Here is a 20000-nt window from a genome sequence, read left to right as displayed (position 1 = left end):
TATTAATGGATCTTCCTTGTAGGCGTATGGATATTATCCTATCAGACAGCATTCTACTTCATGATAGATCTTGAAATTTTTTTTTGATGATGAATATGATACCATTCCTCTTCAATTTGTCATTCCCAGCATATTAAACAATGTTATTGGCAGATTCAAAATGGCCAACATGAGTCCATTTCAGTTCACTAATTTCTAGGATATCAATGTTTTTGTGTTCCATTTCATTTTTAACAACTTTTTTCCCTAGATTCATACTTTGCATGTTACATGTTCCAATTATTAATGGATGTTTACATTGGATAGCTTTATGACTCTCAAGAAGGTAACTGGAGAATAACAGCAAAATTGACAAGCCTAAAAGAAACAACCTCCAAATATATTTGGTGTACCCCTTTGAAAAAGTTCATTTGACACCTTATTAATGTACATTATGGATTTTAATGTAGTCTAATTGAACCACTAAGTCAGGGATTGAAGCTCACCAGCCGCTCCATGGAAACCCTTGCTCTTGTTTTATGAATATCTCTCATTTTAAAAATAGAAGCTTAATCTTTTCTTCTGGCTCATGTTTTAGCATATCTTAAGTTGGGATCCATGTTATTATCAGTTGTTGTTGTTAAATGCTGTCAAGTAGGTTCCAACTCATAACGACCTTGTATAGGGTTTCCAAGGAGCAGCTGGTGAGTTTGAATCACCGACCTTGTGGTTCAAACTGACCTTGCAGCCCAGTGCTTTATTCTACAATACCACATCAGGCCTCTAAAAATATGGTAGCAGAAATTAAAAACTTGATGGGCAGGTTGAAAATAGAGTTGAGGCATTCTCTCAAAATAAAAGAAAAAAGCAGAGTTGAAAATTAGGAGAGAAAATTAGAGGACTGAGAAGAGTTAACAACTTTTAAAATTCCAGAAAAAGAAAACAAAAGAGCAAGTATAAAAACTGAAAATGGCCCAGAACAAGGTACTTCACTGTGAAATTTCAGAACACCTAAAAGTCAATTATCTGCCTGATGGGTCTCCAATTCTTCCCTCTCCCATCCTCCCATCTGCTTTGCTCTTATCATAAGAGGATGTTTCCTGCAGGCTGCATTTCCCTGTCAGCTGACTTCTGACTAGTTTTTCTTACAAGAAGCTCTAGAGGATTAGAGGCAAAAGGAAGGGGACTGTCAGAATGTTTCTTCCCCTCTGTTTACCTTTATGATCAAATGCCAACGGTGTTGAAGTAAGAAGTACAAGTTGAACTAAAGGCTTTGGTGAAAAATAAGGCTCTAGGAATTGACAGACTACCAACTTAAATGTTTCAACAAACTGAGGTAGCACTAGAAGCACTCACTAGTCCATTTCAAACAATTTGGAACACTGCTACCTACCCAACTGCTTTGGAAGAGACATTTGTACCCATTTCACAGAATTGTGACTCAACAGAATACTGAAATGATCAACCAGTATCATTAATTTAGTGAAGTAAACCTTCACTAAAAATAATTCAAAAATGGTTGCAGGAGTATATTGACAAGGAGCTGCCAGAAATTCAAGTTGGATTCAGAAGAGGATTTGAAATGAGGGATATCATTGCTGACATCATATGGATCTTGACTGAAAGCAGAGAAGACCAGAAAGATGTTTACTTGTGCTTTACTGACTATGCAAAGGCATTAAACTGAGTGGATCATAAAAAAATATGGAAAATGAGAATTCCATCACACTTAATGTGCTCATGAGGAACCTGTACACAGACCATGAGACAGTCATTTGAACAGGCATTTGAACAAAGAGTTAATGCATGGTTCAAAATCAGAGAAGGGTTATATGAAGAGAACACCACATTAAGATTGAAAGGCAGCTCATTGACAACCGTGCTATACACATGTTTGCTGAAAGCAAAGAGGATTTAAAACATGTACAGATGAAAATCATAGAATACAGCCTTCAGTATGGATTATACCTCAATTTAAAGAAAACAAAAATCCTTACAACTGGACCAATAAATAACATCATGAAAAATGGAGACAATATTCAAGTTGTCCAGAATGTCATTTTACTTGGAGCCATAATCTATGCTTATGAAAGCAGCAGTCAAGAAATCAAATGACATATTGCATAGGGCAAATGAGTTGCAAAAGACCTCTTTAAAGTGTTCAAAAGGAAAGATGTTACTTTGAGCACTAAGGTGCACCTGACCCGTCTTGATATTTTCAGTTGCTTCAGATGCATGTGAAAGCTGAACAATGAGTAAGGGAGAGGCTAGAGAAAATTGGATGAAATTGAATTGTGATGTTGGCAAAAATATTGAAAGTACCAAGGCCTACTAGAAGAAAAAACTAATCTGTTTTAGAAGAAGTACAGCCTCATCTCACACACTTTGTAAATGCTATCAGGAGGGACTCATCCCTGAAAAAGACATCATGTTTGGTAAAATAGAGGGTCAGCAACACATAGGAAGACCCTCAATGAGGTGGACTGACAAAGTGGCTGCAACAGTGGGCTGAAACACAACAATTGTGAGGATGGCATAGAACTGAGCAGTATTTCACTCTGCTGCACATAAGGTGTCTGTCAGTTGGAACTGAGGTGATGAAACCTACAACAACTCTGTGTAGTGTCTCTGGTAGAGACAGCATTTTCTCCGTACTTCTAGCTCCTGTGGGAAGCCATAACTTTTGGATATGGGTATAACTATATCTTTACTTGTCTTTCCAGTTCTAAGGATATAAAGAGATTTTTGTGGTTGTTAATCACTGGCTCATCTTACTGTTCCACTTGGCATTTCAGTTCTTCCCACACTTTAAAGTGTGTTTCTCTTATGAAATTATTCTTTTAAAGCACCTGGTGTAGGCTCTGTTTTCCTGATAAGACCCTGACTGATACAATCAGTAATAAGGAGAAAAAATTACTATCTTTTCAAAATCAATAATAATAAGATAGCAGGAAAAAAAGAATCAAAATGGCAATAACTCAAGCTACAAAACAACAGAGCAATGACAACAGAATTTTGAGAGGAAATTATCTTCCAACTAAAATTTTATACCCAGCTAAATTAATATGAAAATAAAACAATGTGCTTTCTGGTATGCAGAGTCTCAAAAGATTTTCCACTCTTTCTTATTTGAAACCAAGGTAAAATTCAAGAAAAAACAAAAAGAAAGAAAAGAAAAAGGGGATTCAATACAGGCAAGACCTGTGGAAACTTCTAGGTTGATGTTGAAGAAAGCAGCTACTCTAAATTGAAGCAGGAAGACAAAGGCCCCAAAAACAATTTAAAAATATATATCATTTGCCTAAAATGTTTGACTGGGGGAATGAGAATGGAATAATCAGAACTATATGAAAGTCAAGGAAAGCCCAAGATAATTTTTCACTTCAAAGAAAACAAATGCTATACAGGAAAGAAAAGATAATCATAGGACACTATATGGCTCTATTGTAAATAGTATTTTTATATGATTATAATAACAAAGGAGTCATGGTGTGGCACTGTGGGTTAATGCACTGGACTGCAAGTTGGTTTGAACCACAAGTTCATTGGTTCAAGCTCACCAGCTGCCCCCTCGGGAACCCTATTCAGGGTCACTATGGGTAGGAAATGACTTGATGGCACTTAACAACAACAAAAGCCAAAAACATAAGTTTTCTTTTTTTTTCTTCAAATTGTATTTTGTAAATGCATGTTTAACTAAAAACTGTTTCATAAAAATATTAGGAGGTTAGAGGAAAAGGGAGTACTGGCAGAGAAAGAGTATATAGATAAGCTAAACTTTGTTTACTTTTTTAAAAAGCAAGAAATAATATTAAAAATTTCAGTATCAAAAGCAGCAATAGATATAACTTATTTTAGAAATAAGGAAAAAACAAAAATATTACTGATGGTTGCCTCTAAAGAATAGGAGTCAGGCATGAAGAAGAGCAGAACAGGAAACTCAGGTTTGTCTATAGCTCTTATTGTCATTGTGAAGTGCTGTTGAGTTGATTCCAACTCATAGAGACCCCAGACAGGGGTTTCCAAGGAGTGGCTGGTGAGTTTGAACTACCTCCCTGGAAGTTAGCAGTCCAGTATTTATCCTACAATATCATACCAGAACTTCTTAACTCTTACAGTACTATGAATATCTTTAATTCAGTGTGGCTTTTTACTTCTCTCATTGTACTTGTTGTTATGTGCCATGGAGTCGGTTCTGACTCATAGTGACCCTGCATAGGGGTTTCCGAGGCTATAAACTGTACAGGAGCAGAAAGCCTCATCTTTCTCCCATGAAACAGCTAGTAGTTTCAAACCGCTGACCGTTGAGATTAGAAGCCCAATTTGTAACCACTATGCTAACAGAGCTCCTTCTCATTGTACTGTTTTTGTTGTTATGTGCCATGGAGTCAATTCTGACTCATAGCGACCCTGTGCAGGAGCAGAAAGCCTCATCTTTCTCCCACAGAACAGCTGCTAGTTTCGAACTGATGATCCTGAGGTTAGCAGCCTGATTCATAACCACTACGCTACCAGAGTGGACCCTAAAAAACTATGTATTATTTGATTTCAACAACAACAACATAAGAAGAAGAAAATGAGCTTCACTCCGAGGCAGGGCCAATTGTTAAAGGCTAGGCAATGAATGGGTCTCAGAAGTGCCAAATACAATAAGAAGAGCATGTCAAAGCCAAGAGTGGGATTTACAGGGCCCAGAAGTCAGAGAGACTGCCAAAAGGAAAAAGATGTCTCCAAGGTTGGCTTTGTCTAACCTGAGAAATAGTAATAGGGACAAATTTAAATCTACCTCTTAAAGACATAATGTGAATTGGAAAGACTGGGCTGGCTCCCTAGTCTAGAATGAACAAATACATGCATGAATATGTCTTTCCTCTCAGGAATAAACCTAATGGGTTTAGAATGTCAGATTAGGTAATATTAGAGCAGTTAGATGCTTCTTCTAAGAGAGTGGTTTTTCAATGCAACCTGCATGTACAGTGTTGTATGCTATCCATGTGAGTAAACAGAGCTCAGAACAATAAATGGGTAAATGGTATGTTGATCAACCGTAGTCTGACTCAATGGTCTTACCTTTTTAATCCATCAACCCTATGAAGAACCAGAACAATTGCTCTCCAGAAATATACACATGTGCATTTATAGGCAAAAGTTTGCACACAATTATAAAGCATTAATGCACTATGAGTCAAGAAACCCTCACCCACTTAAAGGGACAAGGAAATTGCAGAAAATTAGATATATTGGGGGTGGGGGGGAAGCTTCCTACTGAAAAATAAATAAGTGATTCTACTCTATTTGATGTCACTTATCTGGGAACATTGATATTTTCCAATATTTGTCCCCTTTGGTCCTCTGTAAGCTGTCAGACTTCTGACAACACTATCTATGTCAGAGTCCTTTAGACTAAGTTACACATTTATGTCCATGCTCATACAGAAATTCAGCTGCTGTGGGCTCCCCAAAGCTCATGGTCATGGATATTTATATACCTGCTTGAGTATTTTTAGGTGATGAGGATCCCACCCCAGATGGGATCACTACATTATCCAAAATCAAGCTCACACCCTGAGGCACTCAATTTAAACAGCATCTGACAATGAAGAGGTGATGGTTTATACTTCAGGGAGGAAAACAACAGCAACAGGAGAACAGGTCACTGAGGAGGAGGAAAAAGAATTCTGCCTAGTCTTTGCCAAGTGTGTGCAAGAATAAAGAGACACAAAAATGTGTATTTGGGCAGGCGAGGTACAGGGAAAGGAAGAAATACTTCAGCCTGTGTTGCCTGCCAGGCTTACTTGTAGAGCCTGAGACACTTAATCTTCAGGTCACGGGTTCACCCCATATTGGGTACATTGTTATTAAAAGGGTCAGACTGATGTAGTGGAAAAAGAAACTCACTGAACCAGGAGTCAGGGGATGCATCTAATCTTGGCTTGGCCACCACACAGCGCATTCTAAAACCAAATGCCACTGCTCTGGAATTGGACGCTCTCGCAGGGCAGATGCCAAGAGAGAGCCACCGCACCTGTGGGCAGCCCAATAAAAACCACCAGAGAAGGCCAGGCAGACTGTGCCCAGCACCCCCTCAGTGATGCTCCACTTCTGAACTTTAGATTTATGATGCCCCCCAAACAGTCTCCAAGATCTCAATGTAAAAGGCTATTGCTATTCCCCAACACCATCTCCTACAATATAAGTGAAACCAAACACTTGGTTTTATGTATCTAGAAAGGTCAAGGCACCATCATCGTCACCCAATCTTCTTGTACTGAGTGCACTATAAATCTGGGAAGACCTCCTCACACGCCTCCACTAGACCTCAATTTCTACCAATGTTCATGAAGAGGGTTGGATTAGCTGTCCTGACAATTCAATAACAAAATGAATAAAAAGCACAATAATAATACCTATTCTACCCAGCTGACTCTAATTCATACTGACCCTGTGTGTACTGGAGTAGAACTGTGCCCCATGGATTTTTCAGTGACTGTTTTTTTTTTTAAGTAGATTACCAGATTTTTCTTTCAAGATGCCTCTGAGTGGGCTCAAATACCAACGTTTTGGTTAGCAGCTGAACTCATTAACAATTTGCATCACCCGGGGACTACACAATAATAATAATAGTATCTTGCTTGTAGGGAGCATTTTCTATGAGTCAAGCATACAGTGAGCAGGGGCAGACATGGTTCCTACTCCAGTAGAGTGGAGAGTCTAGGAAAGGAGACATAGTTAAGAAATCCCAAACTACACAACTACAACATGAGAGATGTTTTCTGATGGAAAAGGGCAGAGTGCCGCATGATAGTCTGAAAGGTCAGGAGAGGCCATCTTAAAGATGTGCTACTTAAGACGTGAAGGAATATGAAGGGTGTTAGGCATGCAGGAGCAGCATACTCATTGGTCTGCACTGTAACAATGTTGTTGCTAGGTACCATCTTGTCAGTATCGACTCATAGCAACCCTATGCACAACAGAACGAAACACTGCCCACTCCTGCGCCAACCTCAAAATCATTGCTACATTTGAGCCCATCACTGCTGCCATTGTGCCAATCCATCACAATGGGGGTCTTCTTCTTTTTCTCCCACCCTCCATTTTACCAAATATTATATCCTTCTCAAGGGACTGGTCCCTCCTTAAAACATGTCTGAAGTATGAGAATCAAAATCTGACCATCCTGGCTTCCATGGAGCATGCTGGCTATATTTCTTCCAACACAGATTGATTTGTTCTTTTGGCAGTTGATGGTACTTTTAATGTTTTCCTCCAATACCATAGTTCAAATGCATCCATTCTTCTAAGGTCTTCCTTACTCATTGTACAACTTGCACATGCATATGAGATTATTGAAAATACCATGGCTTGAGTCAGCGCACACCTTAGTCCTCAAACTGACACCTTTGCTCTTCAACACTTTAAAGAGGTCTTGTGCAGCAGATCTGACTAATGCAATACTTCATTTGATTTCTTGACTACTGCTTCCATAAGTGTTGATGGTTGTTCTAAGCAAAATGACATTTTTGACAACTTCAATCTTTTCTCCATTTACATGGATGTTGTTATTCATTGGTTCAGTGGTTAGAATTTTTGTTTTCTTTACATTGAAATGCAACCCATACCGAAGGCTGTGGTCTTTGATCTTTATCAGTATTTTAAGTCCTCTTTGCTTTCAGCAAGCAAGTTGTACCATCTGCATATTGCAGGTTGTTAAAGATGCCACATTTTTTCTGGTGCTACATTTGTCTTCATACAAATCAGTTTTTCGGATTATTTGTTCAGTCTACAGATTGAATAAGTATGGTGAAAGATTTTAAGCCATCCAATGTTCCCTAGTTTTGTTCAAACAACTGCCTCTTATTCTACATACAGATTCCTCATGAGCACAATTACGTGTTCTGGAATATTCATTCTCTGCAATGTTGTCGGTAGTTTGTCATGATTCACACAGTCTACAGCCTTTGCGTAGTCAATAAAGCACAGGTAAGCATCTTTCTGGTATTCTTTGCTCTCAGCCAATATCCATCTGATGTCAGCAATGACAGCTCTCATTCCACGTCCCCTTCTGAATCTGGCTTGAATCTCTGGAAGTTCTCTGTTAATATATGGTTGCAGCCATATTGTTATTATCATTAGAAAAATTTTGCTTGCATGGGATATTAATGATGCTGTCCAATGATTTCCACATTCCATTGTGTTTTCTTTCTTTAGAATGAGCGTAAAAATGGATCAGGTAGTTGTCAACTGTTCAGGTAGTTGTCTTCCAAATTTCTTGGCAAAGATGAGTGAGTGCCTCCAGTGTTGCCTAAGTCTATTGAAAGATCTCAATTTGTAATCCATCAATTCTCAGTGCCTTGTTCTTTGCCCTATGCACCTTGGACATCTTCTGTCAGTACCATTGGCTCTTGATCATATGGTACCTCTTCAAATGGTTGAATATCGACCATCTCTTTCTGGTACAGTGACTCTGTGTATTCCTTCCATCTTCTTTTGATGCTTTCTGGTATAACAACAGTATAGCAATAGTAAGAGAAATTATAAACACCACATGGTTCAAACTCATCAACCGTTTCTCAGAAACCATATAAATTGTCGCTATGAGTTGGGACTTCATGAGTTGAAGTTTTAAGCAAGCAAATGAGACAACCCATTTGTAGGAATAAAAGAAGTAGAAAGACCTAGAAAAGAGTTGAGCCCCACAGTGAAGACTATCAGCTCTTGCTATATGTGTAGGTTCTTTGTTCTTTCCCATATCTCCTTCTTCACAATACTCACCATGGCTATCTTTCTCAACTCAACTGACAGACTTCTGCACTTGGCACTCAAAGGAGATCACCTAAAACACTCAGAAATACTAAAGACAAACATTTTCAGAACTGGATTAAGTCATTATAACAAGCTCCAATTTAATTAATGATTAAACATTAAGTGTTCCCAAATGATGGCTTTTATGTATTTAGTTTAACAAAAATGTATTTTTAAAATTAATTTCAACTGTGTGAGGTTTTTTATTATTATTTTATTTTGGCTTGGTGGTTTGTTTGTTTTTTACTTTCAGTGTTCTTACTAGGAAACTGTAAATCATATATGTGGCTCTCATTTGTGACTTGCATATATTTCTATTGGACATCTATTGATTTAGACTGCCAAAGGTCTTTAAGTGATGTGTGTATACAATGCACATATGTGTTTATATATATCATACATACATATTTTAAACTGACATTATGGTTCAAACTGACCTTGAGAACTCCAGTACTATCATACAGTGCCATACCAGGACTTCATATTTGAATCATTAATAAATATGTTTATAAGACTTTTTATGTCATTGATAGAAAATTCATATAAAGACAGATATGATCTTTTAACAATAATACCAGAAAGACACGACTTTCTAGTTCCAACTCTATGACGGGGGTAGTACTAAATGATTCAGACAGATTATCTGTAATTCTTCCCACAACATGACCCTGGATTAGGGAGATTGAGTGATTTTCCCAAGATCACACTGCTGGAAAGTGATAGACCCAGGCTCTGAAGGCAGATCTCTTCTAGTACTCTGGTAGTTCAAGTAAGGAAATTAGAAAAAGTCTTATTTGGAAGTGACCATATCTTATGAAGTTCTTCATCATCCATCTTGGGGAGGGACTATTCAAGCCATATGAAGAAGGTGTCCCCTTTTATTGGTTAGAGACTATGAAGTTAACAGTTTTTAAACCCAGCACAGTCTCCCAACTGACCCAACGGATACACTGCTCATCTTATTCTTAGAAAGAATGTGCAGAAGCGAGAAAAAGCAGCACTGCAGTGTGTGTCCAAAGCAGCTGGAATGATGGAACAATGACACCAAGTGAGGTGTGGTCATCTGTCTTTGGTGCCATTCATAGATAAGTTCTTCTATGTAAGTAAGCATCGTTAGCCTCATCTGGCTGTAGTCCACTCTTAGAAAATGCATAAGTAACAACAGTATGAATGGTATGGAAAGCCCTGAGATACTAGACTAGGAACAGACTGGACATAAAACTAAGCCAGATTGCCTGAAGAGAAAACCATGGCCAGCAAGTCGATTCCAACTCATGATGACCATCTAGTCATAGTAGAACTCCCCAGTAAGGCTCCCCAGGCTGTCATCTTTACAGAATCACACTACCACATCTCTCTTTCCTTGGAACATATGGTGGGTTCAAACCACCAAAATTTCTGTTATCAACCAAATATATTTAACACTGAGGCGCTCGGGCTTCTTCAAAAAAGAGCCAAAAGAAAGAAACTTGTAAAACCCCAAATACCTTCTGCCATCAAGCTTTGGAAAACTAGGCATGTAAAATTTTGGCACTCCTTCATCCATCTTCTCTCCCAAATGCCTCTTAGCCAGAGAGATCGATGGAAGTATATCAATGTAAACTCAGTATTCCCATAGCACCCCCAAAGAAGCAATTTTCTTTCCTGCAGCAGTTATACAAAAGTAAGTAAATCATAGGGGTATAGGGAGAATGGAGGAGGGAGGGAGGAAAGCTGGCCAGAAAACACACACACACACAGGAAGCTACAGTGACAATCAGACTTGAAACTAGGAATTTGTGAATGGTTCAGAATGGGACATATTGTCACCTTTGATTGAATTAGAAGATTATTTTCATGATGGTGAAGGTCTAGGTTTATAATCAAGCACTTACGTAATCCTCCTCATTGAGCCCTTGTTTCTCAACAGAACTTTTCACCTCCATGGAAAACTTCTCAAACTCAGGTTTCACTGTCCTCAGTAGAGTGACTGTTTGGAGGGATGAGTACGCCTGCTTAGCTTCAAAGTCATGCTTGTCTCCTCGCTTCCATGAGCCATCTCCTATGGGAGAAATAAAAATATTTATAATTCCAAGCAAGTCACTATAAAGGGACCATTATCCCTTTTCAACTACGATGTGTCCCTACATGCTATTTTTGGCAGCTGGAGCCAGAGGTATTGTCATACATAGTTTTGCTCTTGGGTTTAATGTGGCCATGTCAAGATCGTTTATGAAAAAAAAGGCCCTTTGAACATGTGTCCTCTGAAATGTGAGAGAGAAAGAAAAGCACAGTTGAGGTAACTGCCTCATAACAGCCATAGAACAACAATTTTCAGACCCTTAAAACTGCAACATCAGAGGAATAAGAAGTACATTTCTTTCTACTCACATTTATTTTTTTAATACCGACAATCAACTGTAGCTGTACACCAAGTTGTTACTGTGACATACACTATGACTGATTTGTGTAGCTGTGAAATGACAGGCTACAGTGATATACTGCAATGGATATACACAAATAGCATAAAGCTGATGCCACTAGAGAAGTTAGAGATTTTAGATAGTCTTTCAACGTTGTCAGGGTGACAGTAGCTTATGAATTACACTTGAACAAAGTAAGCAAAAGTCCTCAAAATTAGACCAGTAAGAGGCATCATGATAAATTCAGAAAATAATGAAGTTGTCAAGAATTTCATTTTGCTTGGATCCACCATCAACTCTCATGGAAGCAGCCATCAAGAAATCAAGCCATGTATTGCATTAGTCAAATCTGCTACAAAAGAACTCTTGAAAGTGTTTAAAACCAAAGATGTTGCTTTGAGGACTAAGGTACACCCAATCCAAGCTATGGTCTTTTCTATAGCCTTATAGGCATGGGAAAGCAAGACAATAAGTAAGGAAAACAAAGACTTGATGCCTTTGAATGACTGTGTTGGCAAAGAATATTGAATACACCATGGACTGTCAGACGAATGAACGAAATCTGTCATGAAAGGAGGGTAATAACAAAAAGAATGGTGAGACTTCAACTCAGATACTTGGCACATGTTATCAAGAGAGACCATTCCCTAGAGAAGGATACTGTGCTTGATGAAATAGAAGGTCAGAGGTAAAAAAAAAAAGAACCTCAATAAGATAGACTGACCAGTGACTGCAACAATGGGCTCAAACATAACAATTATGAGGACGATGCAGGACTAGGCAGGGTTTCATTTACTTCACACAGGGCCGCTGTGAGTTGGCGCCAACTCAACAGCACCCAACAATAATAACGAATGGTAACCATGTTGGATAATATAGAAAGAACACAGTTTATCAACATAGAAAGTTCCACTCAACAGAGACACTTTACAGGCATAATGGCATGATCTGTGTATGGTAAGCCTAATGGATTTGGCAATGAAGAGTGACCTTCAGAAGAGCACTTTCAGAGAAGTAGTAGGTACTCAGAACATTCTCACAGTGGTGGGAATTCTCACAGTGAATATAGATATGGAAAAAAGAAGTCTGCCAGTGAAAAGTAAGATAGAGAATTTCCAGGAGCAAGTGAAACAGATTTGTTCTGTTTTTCTCTGCTTTGTTTTCAGTGTCATGGAGGCCCAAGTTTGCATTTATGGTAAGGAGAGTACAGAATATTTGAGGAAATGTAAATAGTCTGCTCAGCACCAAGCCCTGTGCTCAGCAATCCTGTGGCCAGGAAACTGGTACTGACAAGGGTGCCCACTTTGGGTAACTGGAGCTCCCAGAACATAACTAAGGAGCTGTTGTTACTTTCCTTCATGTTAGCTACTACTTATGGAGACCCATGTGCAACACAATGAAATGTCGTCCGGTCCTGCACCACCTTCATGGTCATTGGCATTATACTTGAGTCCATTTCTTCAGCTTCCGTGCATTTTGAGTACCCTCCAATGTAGTGAGGGGCTCATCTTCCAGCAGTGTATCAGACAATATTCTGTGTGATCCACAAGATTTTTGTTGGGTAAAACTGGGGAGTAGATCACCAGACCTTTCTTTGTAGTTTGTCTTAACTCTGGAAGTTCTTCTGAAACCTGTCCACCGTAGGTGACCCTGATGGTGTTTGAAATACTGGTGGTGTAGCTTCTGGCAGCACAGCAATACACAAGCCATCACAGTGCAACAGACTGACCTAAATGTGGCCTGAATTATTAACAGAGACATTGCACCTCGGCTGGCCACCTGGCACTGTGGATCTTGACTTCTGGAGGTGATTTAATTGAAAGAAAAGCACTGGCCTCATTTCCTCACCACATCTAAGGGGGGCCAATGTTACACCTTGCCGTGGCAAGGCTGATTTGCTGCCACTCATGAATGCATCAGGTGATGTCTTTATGCATGACTCTGTACAGAGACATCACCTTCATTCTTTAATCCTCAGAACAACTCTCTGAGCAAGTTTTAGTTGTGATTCCCATCTTACAGATATATAACCGAGGCTCAAGTAAATTAAGGTGCTTAGTGGTCCTGTGGGATAAGCATTGGACTTCTAACCGAAGGATCATCTGTTCAAACCCACCAGCTGCTCCTTGGGAGAGAGATGAGAGTTACTGCTCCCATCAAAATGTATAGTCTCCAAAACCCTATATAGAGTTGCTATGAGTCAGAATGGATCTTAGCTAATAAGCGTAGAAGCAGGATTTAAATGCAGGCCAGACTCCAAACACTGACTGGTATCCTGCCCACTCTATTTAATGGGAGTTTGGAAGATTCCAAGATTTAAAACTGTATGTGCAATGAGAAATCAAGGATGTTACAATTTAAAATAGTAGTGGAAAAAGATTGGAAGAAAAGTGCCTAAATGCTATTTAGCAACTGGTACAGTTCAAGGATTATGTGAGAATTATTCTCTTTTTTCTTTTTCCAATTCAATTTACATACACATATATCACTTTTATAGCCAAACATAATAAATCTCAATTCTCAATTTCTCCCCAAGCTTTTCTATAATTATTTCCATTTTTAGCCATCTAGTAACTCTGGTAGCGTAGTGGTTACGAATCGGGCTGCGAACCTTAAGGTCAGCGGTTCGAAACTACCAGCCGTTCCGCGGGAGAAAGATGAGGCTTTCTACTCCCGTAAAGATTTACACCCTCGGAAACCCTGTACAGGGTCGCTATGGGTCGGAACCGACTCATCGGCACTTAACAACAACAACAAGTAACTTGATATATATTTATCACCGATCTCTGCCTTCCTTTCGTCGTGTTCCTAATGAGTACCCTCTGATTTCTCAGAAAATCAAGAAAGCTCTACAATAATGCTAACATTCACAAACACGATCACTTAACTTACATTTTCAGAAGATAGTTCCAATGGATAATAATGCCAATCACCATTTCTCATGAAGTCAACTCTGATTCATTGAGAGCCTCTGTGTAGAACTGTGCTCCATAGAGTAGACAATGGCTGTGAACTTTTGGAAACAGATCACTAGGTCCTTTTTTAAAGTGCCTCTGGATGGCTTCAAATCACAAACGTTTTGGTTAGTACTCAAAAGCATAACCATATGCCCTACCCAGGGACTCCGATAATGCCAATAAAACCTATTACCATCAATCAAGTCAATTCTAACTTACAGCAACCCCATAGGACGGAGTAGACCTGCTCCTTAGGGCTTCTGAGACTGTAAATCCTATGGAAGTAGACAGTCTCATCTTTCCTCTACAGAGTACTAGTGGGTTTGAACTGCCAACCTTTCAGTTAGCAATCCAATGCTTAACCCACTGAGCCACCAGGAATCCTTATAGTGTCAATGCTGTTGTTATTGTTAAGTGCTGCTGAGTCCGTTCCAACTCTTAGGGTCCTGAGGCTGTAAATCTTTATGGGAGCAGAAAACTGTTTTCCTCCCTTGGAGAGACTGGTGGGTTTAAACAGCCAACCCTGTGGTTAGCAGGCCAGCCAATTAGTCCTACTAAAAATTCTACAGAGTAATATATCATCTTATCACTAAATTTCTTTAAACTATCCTTTCAATGTAATTTCTATCACTTTAATTTGCCCATCTAGAACTCCGCAGCAACATAATTTGGGGAAACATGAGTTTTTATGAGTGTTCATTTACACCAAACAATCTAGTGATTAGTAAAAATGGATACACAGTCAAATATAATTTATTAAATTTAATACTTTGGTAAGGTGGAGGGTCAGAGAAAAAGAGGAAGACCCTCAATGAGATGGAATGGCCAAGTGGCAGCATCTATGGACTCAAGTGTGGCAACAATATTGAGGTTGGCCCAGGACTGGGCAGTGTTTCATTCTGCTGTGCATAAGTTTGCTGAGTTGGTACTGACTCAATGGCACCTAACAACAACAACAATTGATTAAAATAGAGGACATTTTCTGGAATGAGTGTGGGGATTTGGTGTGAGAAGACACAAGGAGAGGAAGATGTCTAAGGATTTTCACAAACATGTTTGATTCACAGGGCACAAAATCTCAGCAAAGGCCCAGTACTAATGATGTGCTTCAAAACTCTGGTATAAGTCACAAGGCTGATTCTTTTACTGACTGATACAGACACACGTTTTATTTTACTCTGGGTCTGTGGTAGGCTTGAGCAGTTGAGTTCCTCAATCCATTCTCCCTTATTCCTACATTGATTTGGGGTAGTAATGCTATTGCTCTTAAATGCCTTTGAGTTCGTTCCAGCTCACAGTGACCATGTATAGGGCTTCCAAGGAGCAGCTGATGGGTTGAACTATCTACCTTGTGATTACCAGTCCAGTGCTTATCCTACAGCACCATACCAGCGGTAGTAATGAATACATCTAAAAGGACACATTGCCTGGCTTCTGTTGCATCTAGGGTGATGTTGTTAAATGCCATTCAGTCAGTTCTGGCTCATAGCAACCCCATGTAGGACAGAACTAAACATTGCCTAGTCCTGTGCCTTAATTATAATTGTGACTATGTTTGAGCCCATTCCTATAGTTATCTCTGAGCATTTTCCTCTTTTTCACCAACTCTCCACCAAGCACCATGTTCTTATCCAGACACTGGTCACTCCTAATAACATGTTCAAAGAATTTGAGATGAAGTCTTGCTATCGTTGCTTTTAAGAAGCTTTTGGGCTGTATTTCTTCCAAGACAGATTTGTTTATTTTATGGCAGTCCATAATACTTTTGTTATTCTTCTCCAACACTATAATTTAAAAGCATTCTTCTTCAGTCTTCTTTACTTATTGCTCAACTTTCACATGCATATGAAGCAATTTTAAAATCCCAAGTCACCTTAGTCCTCAAACTGACAACACTCTTTATCATTTTAAAGACACCTTTTACAACAGATTTGCAGAATGCAATGTTGTTGTTATTGTTAGATGCCATCCAGTCAGCCCCGTCTCATAGAGACCCTATGCACAAAAGAATTAAACACTGCCTGGTCCTGCACCATACTCACATTTTTTGTTACATTTGAGCCCATTGCTGCTGCTACTGTGTCGATCCGTCTTCTTGGGTTTCTTCCTCTTTTTCATCAACCCTCCATGTTACCAAGCAGGATGTCCTTCTCCAGGGACTGGTCCGTCCTGATAACATGTCCAAACTATATGAGATGAAGTCTTACCATCCTGGCTTCTAAGGACCATCTGGTTGAACTTCTTATAAAACAGATTGGTTTGTTCTTCTGGAACTCCATGGTATTTTCAGTATGCTTCTGCAACACCATAATTCAAATGCATCAACTCTTCTATGGTCTTCTTTATTCATTGTCCAACTTTCACATGGATATGAGACTATTGAAAATACCATGGCTTGGGTAAGATGCACCTTAGTACTCGAACTGATGTCTTTGTTCTTGAACGATTTAAAGAGATCTTGTGCAGCAGATTTGTCTAATGCAATACATTGTTTGATTTCTTGACTGCTGTTTCCATGAGTGTTTGTTGTAAATCCAAGCAAAATGAAGTCTTTACATTGATGTGCAATCCATACTGAAGGCTTTGATCTTCATCAGTAAGTATTTTAAGTCCTCTTTGCTTCCAGCAATCAAGGTTATGTCATCTGCATATGGCAGGTTTTTAATGAGTCTTCCTCCAATCCTAATGCCACGCTCTCCTTCATATAATCAAGCCTCTTGGATGATTTGCTTAGCATACAGATTGAATACATATGTTCTGTTCAAATGACAATCTCTTGATCTATGTACAAGTTCCACGTGAGCACAATTAAGTGTTCTGGAATACTCCTTCTTCACAATGCTATCCATCATTTGTTATGACCCACACAGTCAAATGCATTTGTATAGTCAATAAAACAAATAGTATTCTCTGATTTTCGGCAAGACACATCTGACATCAGCAATGATATCCCTCATTTCATGTCCTCTTCTGTATCTGGTGAATTTCTGGCAGCTCCCTGTCAGTGTACTGCTGTAACTGTTTTTTAACTATCTTCAGTAAAATTTTACATGCATGTGGTATTATTCAATGACTTCTGCATTCTATTGGGTCACCTTCTTTTGTAATGAACACAAATATAGATATTTTCTAATTGGTTGGCCAGGTAGCTGTCTTCCAAATTTCTTAGCATAGACAAGTAAGCACCTCTAATGCTGCATCAGTTTGTTAAAACATTTCAATTTGTATTCCATGAATTCTTGAATCCTCTTTTTCACTAATGCCTTCAGTGCAGCTTTGACTTTTTTCTTCAATACCATTGGTTCTTGATCATATGATACATCTTGAACATCAACCAATTCTTTTTGGTACAGACTCTGTGTGTTTTTTCCATCTTCTTTTTTTTTTTTTTTTTTTTAGTTTTTATTGTGAGGTTTACATGGGAGAACATCAGCTTTACATTCATCCTATTGTATTTAGTTTCATTGCAATGATTACAATTCCTTCCATTCATCATCAAATAACCAAAGGGTACACCACACAGGCCTGTCCCCCGTAGCCAGCACACAGCCCTTCTCCCAGCCACTCCATCTGTCCACGTCATCGTCTCTGTCTCCATCCCTGGCATTACTGCCTCTCTGGGTAGGGTCCCGCTCTCTGTTCTTCTCACTTAATGATCCCAGGGACTTCTGCTCCCGGGCTACAAAATCAATCACTCCCCTCTTTCTGTCAAAAAACATCTACCTCTATATTTCCTACCCTCACAGTCAGTCTTGGTGGCAATTATTTACTATTTTACCAAAAGAGTCTTATCACCATTTCCTTTCACCAGCCTGGTCCCAACAGGTTGGAAATCATTCAGTGGAGAGTCTACCTTCCCCGGCCCCGTCTAGAACTAGGCTCCCTCTTGACAGCTTGTAAGCCAGTCACTTCTTGCCTTTATAGGCTCCCCCATTTTGGGTAGCCAATGTCTAAGTTGCCCATCCCTGTCAACCCTGTGTACTGAGGGGGTGGGAGTGTCCTCGCTACAAAGATTTGTTCCCTTTTTTGAACTACTACATCCATAAGTATAGGTAAAGTTCATCAAATTGAAGCAGGTTACTCTTCCCACCCACCCCCTTCTTTCTTCTTCTAGTCGAGTTCTGATCATCCAGCTATCGAAGCCAGGGCAAGTGGGTACTATCTGCAAGTATGGGTGTTCTTGTGCATCTCCCCTCACTTCCTATCAGCTGGAGTCTTCACTCTCTGCTCTAGTCCTCTGTGGCCATGTCACTGCCTCTGGGCCCAAGAGTCCCTGTGTCTTGCCATACTGCTGGCCATCTAGGTCTCCGCCCGGGTTCACAGGGGTCTATTGAATGTGGTCAGGCTTAGTTTGCAACTTCATTGCTGTTTTTCCCACCTCTTCCCCTTATCGGTGACCAGCGTGGTCACCAGACAGACCATCTGCCTGCTCATGTATTCCCCTTGAGTCTCAGTCTTGGAAGGGGGTTTGCTCTGAGGGGTCCTGACTACTTGCCTTGAAGGCTCCTGGGCAAACAGCTTACTTGTTCTTGTAGTAATCAATCAGATTGCCACTATTGTTTCAGATTTTTCCTGCCAGTCTTTCTTTCATGAAGTATCTTCTGTTCTTCTAGCCTCTCCAGGCTTGTCTACTCATCCTTTCAAGTGGAAATTTCCTACCTCAGTTGGTTCTGGATGGGGTTCTGGATTCCACCTATGGTCTTGTGCAATGTAAAGGCTCCATAGGAAGCCTCTTTCACTGGGAAACTTCTAGCCCCCTTTAAGGTATTCCATGGAGTCCTGGTGTGGCGCTGTGGGTTAATGTGCCAGACTGCAGGGTCGGCAGTTCAAGCTCACCAGCTGCTCCTTGGAAACCCTATACAGGGTCGCTATGGGTCAGAATCCACTCTATGGCACTTGACAACAACAACAATCAATCAATTATAGGCTGAAGATGGACTTACAAGCTTTCTATAGTGATGATTCTGGCTATTCCTTTCTCTCCCTCACCCCCTCAAGTGTCTATTTTACAATGGTAGGCAAGGGAAACCAAGATTCAAAAGACAGCCAAGCATCTTAACATTATTCCACTCTTTTATCCCTTCAAACCATGCCTCAGTCCCTGTATCCCGGAGTCCTGTTTTTCCAAGGTTGTGCATACATCATCATTTACTTCTGTCCCACTTAGCTCATGCGAACCTGCCAAACTGTTCTCCCCATCAGCCTTGTTCTTCCATTCCCCTCCTCCTTCTTATGTATTGCCCCACTGCCCCCCTCAGCACCCAAGCTATCCTGTGTCTATTCCCTATCCTGTGCTCTATCTTCCCCTCCCTCCCTCCCCTCCTCTCATCCCATATATCCCAGTGATCAGCAATTATATATAGTTTGGGGTTTTTTTCCCCCTTTTGGGTGGATTCTTTTTCTTAGTCTATTACAATAATGGTCCTATGCAGTATTTCTACTTTTGTGACTGACTAGTTTCACTCAACATAATGTCCTCAAGGTTCATCCATGTTATGCGGTGGCTTGCAGCTTCCTTGTTGTTCCTCAAGGTAGAATAGTATTCCATTGTGTGTATGTACCACAGTTTGTTTATCCGTTCTTCAACTGATGGGCCCTTAAGCTGTCTCCATCTTTTTGCTATTGTAAACAGTGCTGCTATGAACATTGGTGTGCATATATTGTATTTCTTGTGGGCAAATACCAAGTAGAGGAATTGCTGGATCATAAGGTATTTCTATTTCCAACCTTCTGAGGAAGCGTCATATTGCTTTCCAGAGTGGTTGGGCCATTTAGCAATCCCACCCACAATGTTGGAGGGTCCCAGTCTCTCCGCACCCTCGTCAGCATTTATTGTCCTCTACTTTTTTTGATCTTTGCT

At 39.8% G+C, this 20000-nt stretch overlaps 1 protein-coding gene across 2 annotated transcripts in view; it reads right to left on the bottom strand.

Moving 5' to 3' along the window:
• Nucleotides 1-20000, bottom strand: part of LOC102825695 (atrial natriuretic peptide receptor 3-like) — a 123955-nt gene that overhangs the window by 61857 nt on the left and 42098 nt on the right. For both annotated transcript variants that reach the window (XM_006873506.1, XM_006873507.1), the window contains exon 3: nucleotides 10656-10822. In XM_006873506.1, the coding sequence (XP_006873568.1) occupies nucleotides 10656-10822 (167 nt within the window). The remainder of the gene's footprint in view (nucleotides 1-10655; nucleotides 10823-20000) is intronic.

Source organism: Chrysochloris asiatica, unplaced genomic scaffold (genome assembly GCF_000296735.1).
Source record: "Chrysochloris asiatica unplaced genomic scaffold, ChrAsi1.0 scaffold00243, whole genome shotgun sequence".
NCBI classification, from domain to species: domain Eukaryota; kingdom Metazoa; phylum Chordata; class Mammalia; order Afrosoricida; family Chrysochloridae; genus Chrysochloris; species Chrysochloris asiatica.
This window is presented reverse-complemented; position numbering and strand designations above follow the sequence as displayed.